This window comes from Ochotona princeps, chromosome 2 (assembly GCF_030435755.1).
Source record: "Ochotona princeps isolate mOchPri1 chromosome 2, mOchPri1.hap1, whole genome shotgun sequence".
NCBI classification, from domain to species: Eukaryota; Metazoa; Chordata; class Mammalia; order Lagomorpha; family Ochotonidae; genus Ochotona; species Ochotona princeps.
Window position 1 is genome coordinate 58,171,588 of NC_080833.1, and position 12,649 is coordinate 58,184,236.

The following is a 12,649-nucleotide window of genomic DNA, read 5'->3' on the forward strand; positions in this document are numbered from 1 at the left end:
CCTGGAGTTTTCTTTTGTTAAATCTGCAGTTTATTATAATTTGTAGTTGCTCTTGGCCAAGAATTTCATATGTTGAAATTTTCAGTTAGAATAGTATGTCTTGTTCTGAACTTGCTCTACGTTTTAAACACTTTGGCGAAGTGTTGAGTGGATTTGTTGCAAATAGTAATCCTAATGAATCTATTAATAACGTAAGGAAGTGAGTTTCAGAGTAAACAAAATAAGATGGTCCTGTTCTCTTTGGGAATACTTAACTCCTGAGAAGCAAAATTCAAATGTTACCAGAAAACAATACCGTTTTATGATGTCACTTAAATATTAAGCAGGAGCTTGGAATCCTGAAGGAATCTACTGTTTTATTGCTTATGATTATTAGTTTTTCTAATTTCTGTTTAGTAAAATAATTGATAAGAGATGATAATAATGAGGTATCTAGTATTCTCAAGCTAATATATTTCACTGTGGTTTTTTTGAGAACTATACATGTAGAGAGATGGTTTTAAACAGTTGACCTGCTTTGGTAGTTAGGAAATTTAATAACTGACGTTAGATGAACATAAAGAAAAGTAGGTGTTTTACTGTTACTCTGTGTTCTCACAATATGCAATCTGTGAGTTATTAAAAGACAGGAAGATGGCAGTGTTAAATTTGGTGTTTGTGGTCATTTTATTTCTGGGCTTTTGAGATACCTCATTCTTCCCAGTCCATAAAGTTTTGTTAGAGTTCTAGTTCTGAAGTGTTGTTCATTCTGTGAAGTTCTTTCTATTGTGCATTTATAAGAAGATAAGGCAGATACAATGATTTTTCCCCCCTGGTAAGGCCATATTTAGATGATGTCGTTGGGGCAGTTTGGCTTTTGCTTTGTAGTCAAATGCAGTGTCCCATCATAACATGGAGAGCTGATGTGTGCTTGGGAACTTTGCGTCTGAAATCACCCCTCTTCCTACTCTGTGCTCTTGTGCATTTACAGAGCGCGTGTACTTGTTTGCAAGAAGGTTGTGGTGACAAATTTTTGCTTGGGCTGCTTCCTTTATGTTCCTTTATAAGATTCATTTTCTTTTGAAAATATACAAGATTATAATGTGGTGAATGCTGTGTTAGTTTTGGTGGTCTCCCAGATTTGAACAGCTTTACGAATGCCAGCTTTCATTGTTTTTTCTTTTGTGTTTTTAACTGATTTATCTGCATAGCTGACCTGACCTGCACAGTTGATCATAATTTCGTGGCCAGTTTCTGTAAACACAGTACAGTTATCACTAGGATCTTACCATGGGCATTCATCACTCCTAAAGCTATTCTCTAATTTACAGATTAACATTAAATGGCGGAGTATGAGCATTATATGTGTGTGCCTGTATGTTTAATTTCCTCTAAGAGGACATTCACACCCACCAGGAATTCTTCGTTCTTACTGGGCTACTTGGGTGCTGGCCTTTTTCAGCTTATGTCTTTAAACAGAAAATCCTTCCCTGACCACTAGCTGTAAAAATGTGGCACCCTCCTTTTGACTTTGAAATTTAACTTCCTGTTGTAGTTGTAGGACATTAAATTACTGAATTCTTCAACAGCATCGGAACGGATTTTTTTTAAGAGTTGTGAATGTGAATTTTCACAGCTGCTTGCATGTGACTGAGTTCCATGCCTCTAAATGTATTTTTAAGAGGAAGTCTTTTTGGGTTTTAACTAAAACCTGATTCAGGTTTCCTACACAGCTTCATTATTCAATCAGTCTGTTTCTTGGTCTTTAAACTCCTGGCGTATTTTTTCACCAAGAGATAAACACCTGTATTCACAATGGATGACAGCCTGCAGCTATGTGAAAACTGTACTCCTTGGCCTAACTTACAGTTGTTCCTAAAATGAGTATGGAAATTAAACATAGTTTGTGTATTATAAGTTGGATGCTTTTAGCATTTACTTTGCTCAGTCTTTAGAAATGAGAAAACTGAAATTTCACAGAAGTGATTCAATGTCAAAAGTGGTGTGTGAATGAATCCCTGTATATCACTTGTCTTTACCGCTTGATTAGTAATTAGTTGATTTATCTGAGGAATTTGAGAATTGTGTAATTCTTTTTACTAGATATTCAAATGATTCACAGTTGAAAATGAAAATACAACTGGAGAACTTACCAGCCAGTGAGTCCACTGAAACATGTCAGAGTTATGCAGTAATTATGCATAAGCTCATTAATAACACTTAAGTGAGAAAAATAAAGGTTACATAAGTATAAGTAACAGTCTAGTTAGTAAGGATAAGAGAAAGAATACAATTCGCCTTCTAACAAAAGAATTTAACTGAGAAAATTGTTATGGCCTAAAGTATCGGGGTTTCAGGTGAACTTCACCTGGTCACACACACTCTCTGCTTGTTTGGATTAAGCAGATGATGTATGATTTTCCACTTATAAATGGTTAGTACCATATTAAGGTGTGAATTAAGGCTGATAATCAGCGTCTTGGGCCTCGGGTTCTCAGTGGTGGCGAGTGTCAGCTGGGAATCTGTTTGAAAATCAGACCTAAAGGTGGCCATTTAGCCTGGTGGTTAAGACAGGCGTTATGCCCCATTGGCTAACTGGCACTGGATTCCCTGCTCTGGCTCCCATCTGCAGTGTTGTAATACAGATGCTGGTTCTAACATACATAACAGCAAAACTCCACCCACAGGAGAAACATGGGTTTTATTCCTACTTCCCGGGGATTGTGGGCATTTAGGGAGTGGACCAGTAGGTGGGAGACCTCTTGCCCATTGCCTGTCTTGCTATAATGACTTGAAAGAACCCTTCTGTGATTCTCTGAGTGAGCTGTAGGTAAAAATCAGAAATGTACATTCTGGGAAATCCTGAGACAGCTCTCAAAGGACACTATGAGAACCGTTGGAAACAAGGCCACCACCGATCTTCAGTGAAGGACAAGAGTATCGTATGCCAGTCACCTTTGCCCTGTCTGTTTCAACAGTTTTCCTGAAAATCATCAGTCTTTCTAAAAATCATACCTGAGGGGCCCGGTGCAATAACCTAGTGGTTAAAGTCCTTGCCTAGCATGCTCTGGGATCCCATATGTGTGCCAGTTCTAATCCCGCCGGCCCTGCTTCCCATCCAAAGCCTTGGGTTCCCACACCTGTGTGGGAGACCAGGAAGAGCTTCTGGCTTTGGATTGGCTCAGTTCCAGCTGTTGCGGTCACTTGGGAGTGGACCATTGGATGCAAGATCTTGCTCTCTGTCTCTCCTCCTCTCTGTATATCCGCCTTTCCAATAAAAGTAAATACATCTTTAAAAAAAGAATTATTCATAAAAAAATCATACCTGAGAAGGGATGTTAATAGTGGGACCACATAACAACAGGGAGCTTGCTTTACACCTAAACAAAGTCATCAGGTAGTATTTTTCTGAGGTGAGTGAATTTCCTTATGAGAAGCCCAGATTAAGTTTTTGGTTAGAGCCCCTGGCTATTGCTGGCATTTGTAGGGTGAACCAGGAAATAGGGAATAATCATGCCTTTTAAGTTCATTTGTGGGGATCAGTACTGTCACATTTGGGGGAAAAATGGTGAATCTATTCAAGAATGAACAAAAAGTCCATAAGAAGATGGTTTAGATTCCTTGTGGACATAGTTTCGATTTTGCTTTGAACCTGGTTTAGGATATAACTTCAAGCAAACTTCAGAAATTCTTTTATTTTTAGTGGAAAGGCAGATCTTTCATCTGCTGGTTCACTCCCAAAATGGCCGCAACGGCCCGAGCTGAGCCGGTCAGGAGCTTCTTACTGGTGTGGAGTCCCAAGGCTTTGCGCTGTGATCGTCTGCTGCTTTCTCAGGACAAAGTGGGGAGCTGGATGGAAAGTGGAGCAACCGAGACAGGAACCAGCGCTCATGGGATCGCAGTGGCTAGGATTTAGCCACTGAGTCTTCGAGTTGGGCTCAGCTTCAGGAATTCTAATAAGTTTCAGCCACCAGGTCACATTTTAAAATGTGGACTTGAAGTTATGATGAAAATTGTTTCCGTTAATGCTCAAAGAGACTTTTCGCTAGTAAGCGTATCTAGCATGCCTAGTGTAACCATGTCTGATGGTAAAATTTTGCTTTTACATGCAAGTGTCTCATTTAAAAAAAAACTAGTGAAGCTCTATTGCTAAAGCATTAGACTCTATTAAAGGCTTTTATTTTTCGCTGTTGTGTCTTAGGATGTAGTCATCTAAGCAGGTCTTGTCCCAAATCTGTATTAAAATTGTCAGGGATAGATATCAATAGAAGGAGAAGAGCTCAGTACTTCATAGAGATGCTGATTAAAGTGATTTGAAATGGGGAATGTAGATACAGCCCCCGCCAGAATTTATTCTATAACTAATCTTCTGAAAGTGAAGGCAGAATTTTAAACCACTTTATATTTCAAAAAAATAAAGCTTTTTCTGTGTTGACTGTCTCACCATTACCTTAACTTACAGTTAAGCAGTTTGTCCTGCTCCTAAAGAAACAGTTTGCTGAACGAAGTAGCTCATTTTATTTAATGGAGTGTTGCATAATACTTGTTAAGTACATGTCACTATCTGTGCTAAAAATTTTACTTCAAAACTGTTTTAAGCTAAAAAGCTGTGTTTAAAGCAACCGGAAGTTATTACATACTGCACAGGAAAGAGGACACACACTGAACTAGATTGTTGTACAGCTCAAAAAAGTCATTGAGGATTAAATTTAGTCTGCTTTTCCACAATATTTTGGGCAAGAAATACAAAATTTGTCATTTTCACTTGGACAAATCGGCCACAATATGGTTTGTAAGGCAGATTTATAACCGTGTTTCACAATAGTCAGTACTGGTATTGCAGGCAGACATGTTGACATTTTGTGGTCTGTTGCAACTAGAGACTTCAAACTTTTTAACCTGTTACACACTGCACATTTTAATAGAGATCACAAGTTTTCTCTACACCACAGATTAATATGTATTCACTGGGCAGTACGTTATTGGAAATATTTATTCTCATACTGGCAGGTTAATATATGATAGTTTATCTGTTTTAGTTTTTGAATCTTAGTATTGGTTGTTCAATTGTACATTTGTTTCATCTGATATTCCTTTTCTCTTATGTTATTTGTTATTTGTTTTTAGTGACTCACCTTTGCCAGTCTCATCTCGTGTCTGCTTTGTTAAATTCCATGATCCGGACTCAGCAGTTGTGGCACAGCATCTGACAAACACTGTATTCGTTGACAGAGCTTTGATAGTCGTACCGTATGCAGAAGGTTTGTGCTTTGTTTAACTGCCTCTCTGGTCATCCTAAGATGACCATCTACCTCAATGTAGTTGTAGAGTGACTGCTAGCAGCATGATAAAATTGAAGCTATTAACGTTTTGAAACCCTTGTTATACTGCAATCCATAATTTTTAGTTGGAGCTTTCAATTCAAAAATTAGAAATCAGGATTTTTTTTTTAAGATATTTTACTTCCTTTATAAGATATTTTGCTTGCTTTTTAAACCTTTTAAGTTCATTAAAACCGTGTCCCTATTTGTAACTCGAGAGATACATCTAGTGAGTTAATTTAATGAAAATTCCTGAAGGTGGATGGTTCACTCCGTATGCACTTACACATAAGCATTCATATAAATGCATTGTGTTATTTTTGTTTAAAATGAATGACTAGCTTAGTTTATTTCCTTAGTGCTTCCTTATACTAATAACTTGAAAAGAAAAAAATTCCACTTTATTTCAGTATACCAAGGGTTGCAATGATTTTTGGTTTTGTTTCTGATTTTTTTTGTTTCTTTTTTTTTTGGTTCATTTGTTGGTTTGGTTTGGTTTGATTTGATTTTTTTTTTAAGTACAAGTTTTTCTATAGCTAGGTGCCATATGGGCACTGGGTGTTTTAATTTTATGCCAGATTATCTTGTTCTCGCTATATTTTCTAGAATATCTCTAAATAATAAATTCTTCTCTCTGTTATTTGTGTGTGTGATTTTTGTAGTGGAGAAGGCAAATGCAAAACCCTTCCAGCTGACTGAAAAACAGTGGGTCCTCTGCATCTACAGGGGATTCTAGACATTAACAAAGGCCAGCAAGCGCTCAAGTGCCCAAAGTGTTATCCTGGTGTAACCATTTGTTAACTACATTTTCTCTCTTTTTACATTTTAGGCTGTTAAAGTAATTTGACAGAAAAAAAAATGAGCAGATTTTTGGATCTAGAAAAGCCACTGTGACAAGACAACATTATTTTAATGCCATTTTGTAAATTTTTCTAAGGCATATTTTGTAATTAGGTTGTTCCCAGTGTATTGTTACTTGATTTGTTTTTTGGTAACTAAATTTTGATCAAAAAATCACTGGAATATAAGGAAAATTCTGGATTTTAAGTTAGCAAATAAATATCCTGACCAAAACTTCAATACCCTTTCTTTAATAAACTGGTCAGTAGAGGCAGAATCTTAGTATTGCTGATTTTAGATATTGTCTTGTACATTAGGATACAAGTATGAACATTTGCATCATACTTTATAAAAGTTGTGAAATGTCTAGTTCTTAAAACTTAGAAGTTCTGGTTTTCTGAAGAAATGAACTTGCATTCATAGATGGGTTAAGGCATGCTATATAATAACAGTACCTCTGTGTCCATAATATTGAAGTGTATAAGCCCAATTTTAAGGTTTTGGTTATTTGATAGACTTTGGAGTTAGTTTGTTTTATGTCAGTTTGCCTATTGTAGAATAAGACCACCAAATAGAAAATTTACAAAGTTAAAATTCAAAATGAGGAAATATAAATGATAGTTCTTGGAACAAAGGTCAAATCATGTGAGTAATGCGCAAGAATATTTCAGTTAGCCTTTAACAAATTTTTTTTGGCTAAATATCCTTAAGCCCTGAACATAATACAGTATATCATATAGCTTGCTTTTGATAGTAGTTTTAGTAATTCTTTCATATGTTTTGAAAGTGGAGTGTTTAGAAATATATAGAGGGAGAATGATGGAAACATGTAGCTCAGTAATCTATTTTGGTATATTTAATTTTCTGGTATGATGTGCTGTATTAATGTTACCCCCACTAAGCTAATGTAATGATCCCTTTGTTGCCATTCATTCTGGTTCTAGCTCTTATATTTTGAAACTGGTTTTTGGTCAGTGTTTTAGAGCAATAGGCGCAGGGTCTACGGTAAGGAATAGTTTTTAAGTGGTTAAAATAGATAGCTGGATTGGAAGGAACTCTTAAAAAGTAATGGAATTTGGGGGTTTTTTTAGGTTCCTTGGTTAATGTTTGTTTCTTTTGTCTGTTTCTTTTTTCTTTCATTTCTACACATTCATGCAGTATTTCATGGTTCTATCAAAGCAGCAGTAAAAAAAATACTCTTGACGCATGAAAATTAACTGGTGAGGGGCCTCATTGCTATTTTTAAATTGTAGTTTTATTTTTAAATAGTCCTTTTTTAATCAGAGGATCAGATGCATGACTTTTTTTTAATGGATGCAGATCTTCTATCAGGTGTCTCACAATAAATTCAAGAGGATTTTAGTTTTCCAGAAATGTTGCAAATGCACTGATTTTGTTAGTAAGATGTTGATATTTAATGCATCCTCTTGAGAAATAATTTTGCATGCAAAATTATCCCATAATCTTTGTAGGTTTGTTAATATTGATGCATTAATGCCCTATATTCTAAGTGATCTTTCCCTCCCCTCCCCTCCATGACTCTTGGTATCTAAATTGATGACAGCTCTGACACAAGCAAGATAACAGTGCTGTGTAGTATACATTTGTTTATATTATCGGCACTTCTCAGTATAGGTGGAAGGAACCATTACCTTTATTTAACAGTGGTTTTTCTTTTTTGTTGTTGTGTTTTACAGTTCTTTTCCCTGGTTCAGCCTGAACTATATACCAGGCCCTGCTGAAAATACCACCCAACAGTTTTCTTCTGCAGCTTATCCAGTTTCTCTTAAGTGCCCTGTACATATTGTATGTTTTATGATGAGATGCAGTTTCTTAATATGTATTACAGAAATACTACTGGTATTTGCAAATATGTAGTTTAATTGTATTATTGAACTCTCATTTTGGGGGCTTGGGCACATTAACAGATTAATCCATCTGAATAGGGCTTTTGCTGTTGGATAGAATTTAAATTGTCAAATATTTGTCTTAGGACCCATAGATTTTATCTGAATACACAGATTAGGCTTTAAAAACAGACATATTTGTCACTTTTTTCTTAAGGAGTTCGGCTACATTAGCTTTCGAACTGACATTATATAGCATCATTTTTGGTATGGTTAGCATGGCACTTGTTGGATCATAAAGCATTTTACTGTACAGGTAAGGAATGTGCCATGTTGTTTTACCTATTCTCTCTCTCACACATGCACACACATACACATCCATTGTGTATTCAGAGACCTCAAACATTCATACTCATTTTCATGAGCCAGCAAAAGCCCTACGCTTGATTCCAACAGAATATTTCCTTTACATACTTTTCTTCTCTTAATTTTTACAAAATTTGTGTGGTAGGTGTAAAAGAAAATCATAGTAACTGTACCATATTATTAACCCCTAAATCAAACTTTTTTTGTCTTGTGTATCTTGATTTTTCTGTGTGCTTTATAGTGAAGCAGCCGACACGAGTCGTTGTTCATAAAACAGCTTTTGAAAGTTGAGAGCACACCCCTGGAGAACCGACTGTGCTTGCTTACGTTTGGTTCATGACTTAAAAATCGAGTACAGGTGATGAAATCTTGGCAGTGTTAACAAAAAAGTAGTGTGTATTGTGCTATTTTTTTTTACTCTAGAAACTTAACCATTTGTAGAGAAAAAGGAAACAAGTTTTCACACATTGAAGTTTCATTCTGACATAAAATTAATGATAAATAATCATAGAAATCAAGCTTTATATTTTAGCGAACATAAGTACTTTTCAACAAACTCAGGTGGTGTATCAGGGAGACATTTTCTGGGTGTTTTTGTGTGTGTTCTGTATTGGAAAAGAATGTCTTCTAATGCAAGGATGTTTCTCTGCAGGAGTTATTCCTGATGAGACTAAGGCTTTGTCTCTGTTGGCACCAGCTAATGCAGTGGCAGGTCTTCTGCCTGGTGGTGGACTCCTGCCCACGCCTAACCCTCTTACACAGGTAGTAAATGATGGAATTTTTAAGGGATTGTAAGGGCACTGGGCTTAGAATAATTTAAAAAATGTTAACTTGTTAAATGGTTGAAATTCTCTAGTGCATGGAGTGCTTTCAATTGTGCGTAGTCTTACAAAAACTATATTATGATCCTAAATGGTTCAGAGAATCTCTTGAAGTTTTGCATTTTAAAACCTCTTCTTTCTCAAAAACATTGGTCCTCTGCTGTTAATCTATGGATTTGGATTAAAGAGATAGCTTGAAAATAATTAGGAATTCTTCATGGGGGCATTTGATATAGAGGAGATGAAATGCAATGGGTTAGTTTGTAACACTGGAACAATGTTTCTGAATAAAAAGGCAGTCTTAAGTTTTTGAATTTTGTGATTTCACAGATATTACTTAATGATAAGCCTAAACTGCCAGTTTATAAGAACGTTATTTTTCTATTTTATCATTTTGCCTCTGTTAGTAATCGTTTTTGATAACTATGAAGTGGACTGCAGCATGTAGTGTCATAGGAAGAACAAGAATTCCTGGGCTTTTAGGATATGACTTATCACTAAACCCCTAGTTCTTTTAAAATCTTGGTCATTTCTAGATCCTTTGACTCATAAAATCAGATATTAACCTGCAATTCAAAGTAGTATTAACAAAGCCAGGAACCTGGAACCTCTTCCAGGTCTCCCACGCGGGTACAGTGTCCCAATGCATTGGGCCATCCTCAACTGCTTTCCCAGGCCACAAGCAGGGAGCTGGATGGAAAGTGGAGCTGCTGGGATTAGAACCGGCGCCCATATGGGATCCCAGGGTGTTGAAGGCGAGGATTTTAGCCGCTAGGCCACGCCGCTGGGCCCAAATTACACATTTCTTAAGGGCTCTGCCTCAAGCATCACAAAACAGTACAGAAAACAATAGATTGGGAGCTAAGAAATATGTACATAATTTGAGCATACAAGAATTTATAAACATATTATGAACTTTTTTATTGTTTTTATCATTCCCAATCATGATTTTAAGGAAGAAATGCTCTGTAATGAAAACAAATGATGGGACTGGCAGTGTGGTGTGGTCAGTTACTGTTTTGGCATCCTCATCCTAACTGGAGCTCTTGTTCTGCTCCAGCAACTCCATGCTTACTGATCCAGCTTCCTGCTGATACATCTGGAAGCTAGCAGATGATGGTCATACATATGGAAAACAAAGTTTCAGGTTTTTTTCCTGGCCCAGCACTAACTGTTACAGGAATTCGGGGAGTGAACCACAGACTAAACGATCCATCTACTTTGTTCCCTGTCTCCTTGTTTCTTTGTTACTCTGCCTTCTAAATGAATTAACCTTAAAGGGCAACAAGGTTGCTCAATGGCTTCAGACACTGCAGGGTTACAAAGCACATCAATTTATTCATTTTTTCTTTGAAATTTATTTTGACAGAAAATGTAGTCCTTTATTTGTTTACTCAATAACTGCAGTTTCTGGTGCCGGGATAGTCCAAAATCAGCATCCTGGAACTCCATTTGGATCTCTCACGTGGGTGTAAAGTGCCCAATCCTTTATTCATTCCCATGCGCCTTAGGGAGTTGGATGGGAAGCAGAGCTACCAAGTCTTGAGATTGGCAACTTTTAAAATTGCATCATCATAAGCAGTAGCTTAATGCTTTGCCACTGTGCCAGCCCCGTACCTGTTTTTGCTAATCCTTTTCTCGTTGGAATAGGCCATGCCCATTGGTTTTGCATTGTCTGGTTTTTTCAGCTGCAGTAGCAATAAGCTGTGTGGATTTGCATGAAGTTGAACAGCTTGCAATGAAGGAAAATTGTATAAATTTCATAAGGAACATTAATGAAGCTTTAAATATGTTTAATTTGAATTTTCACAGATTGGCGCTGTTCCATTGGCTGCTTTGGGAGCTCCCACTCTTGATCCTGCCCTTGCTGCACTTGGGCTTCCTGGAGCAAATTTGAACTCTCAGGTACCGCTTATTGTTGCCTTTCAGAAAATTTATTTAATTAATAGAGTTTCCATTTGAAGACCAGTAGTTAACTACTGAATTATAGAAATGGTGTAAATTTTTACCCTCCTACAAATTAAACAGCTTCTTGTTTCATATAATTTAGTACACAAAATGTATCAAACTGGCTGAGCAGTTCAGTTTGAGCTTAAATTTATGTTTCTTGAACATGTTATTTTCACTGAGAAAGCATTCATTTATCAAAAGGTAATCATATAAAGTGTAGACTGTTTAGCCTCATGATCTTCAGCTAACTTGTTAAAGTTCCTCTGTTCAATATTCAGCCACTGTGGTTACCTGTTTTGTTTTATTTTCGTTTGTTTCTATTTGTTTTATTTTGGATATGAAAAATTTACTCTGACATAAAGTTTGCAGTGTATTTCTATTTATTAGTGTTAGTCTAGTTACTTTTTGAAGGTTGGCAAATTTTACATAACACACTGAGACATAAACATACTAAGAAAACAAGAACCGTGTATCATTTGATGTATTTTCATGATTATGCTTTTTTTTTCTACAGTCTCTTGCCGCAGATCAGTTGCTGAAGCTTATGAGTACTGTTGATCCAAAGTAAGGAATTTTCTTTATTCCATTAGTGATAAGGAATGTTACTGTCTAGAGTATTGGTTTTTAGGGTGTTTTTTCTACCCATTTATTTATTCATTTGTAGGGCAGAGAGTGCTCTTACCATTCCATTCCCCAAATGCCTCTAGTGGCATTGGGCTGGGCCAATGCCTAGAGGTGAAACTCAGTCTAAGTCACTCACTTGCATGGCTGACAAGGACCAAATTGCACCATCATCACTGCCTCTCATGGTCCACATTTGGAAACTGAAAGTGGAATCTGCACTTACACATGAGTCCAGGCACTTTGATGTGTGATCCTAGCAGGTTAATCACTAGAACTAATGGCCTACCCTAATGATAGTTATTTTTAGTAGTTGAAAAGAAAGTTTCCCATTCTCAGGTCAGAAACTGTAAGTTGATGTTTAGAGACAAAGAACCTGCAGGATGTTTGGTAATAATCTTTAAGTGGTAGCAAAGAGCTCAATGTTCTGTTTAGTTTTTTGTTTGTTTGCCTTTTTTTTTTTTTCAAACTAAATATGTGAGTGCTTGCATTGCATTTAAAGATCAATCAGGAAGAAAGACATCAATCATTCAGACAGTAAAATATGGATACATATCAGTAGGGAAAATAGAGGTGCTATAGGAAGTTATCATAAAGGGAGAACTTAGCTTGAAGAACAGAGGCTGAGGTGGGAGGCAAGGCTGAGTGGAAAGCCATCCCACAGGGGAATAAAACACATGCATGTGAGTAATTTTAGCCAAACTTGTAAATGCTTTAATGAGTATTCATCATGTTGTAATTGTTACTTCTTTGACCTGTTGACATATAACAAGTCTATACTGTTTGTTGGTATGTTAAATTTGAATTTTTGTGCCTTTTCCTACTCATAAGTGTCACTGTGAATAAGTGGGAGACTACAGATAAGGAAAGAAAGAATAAATTAAGTTTTGTAATAACTTGTATT

General features: G+C 36.5%; 1 protein-coding gene across 8 annotated transcripts in view; it reads left to right on the forward strand.

Annotated features, from left to right (window-relative positions):
* Positions 1–12,649, forward strand: part of SRSF11 (serine and arginine rich splicing factor 11) — a 42,912-nt gene that overhangs the window by 13,258 nt on the left and 17,005 nt on the right. For 4 of the 8 annotated variants that reach the window (XM_058657989.1, XM_058657999.1, XM_004588772.4 and 1 more), the window contains 4 exons: positions 5,107–5,240; positions 9,006–9,115; positions 10,987–11,079; positions 11,639–11,688. In XM_058657989.1, the coding sequence (XP_058513972.1) occupies positions 5,107–5,240; positions 9,006–9,115; positions 10,987–11,079; positions 11,639–11,688 (387 nt within the window). Of the gene's footprint in view, positions 1–5,106; positions 5,241–7,306; positions 8,712–9,005; positions 9,116–10,986; positions 11,080–11,638; positions 11,689–12,649 lie in introns of those variants that run through there. The other 4 variants (XM_058658034.1, XM_058658027.1, XM_058658009.1 and 1 more) reach the window with 4 other exon arrangements.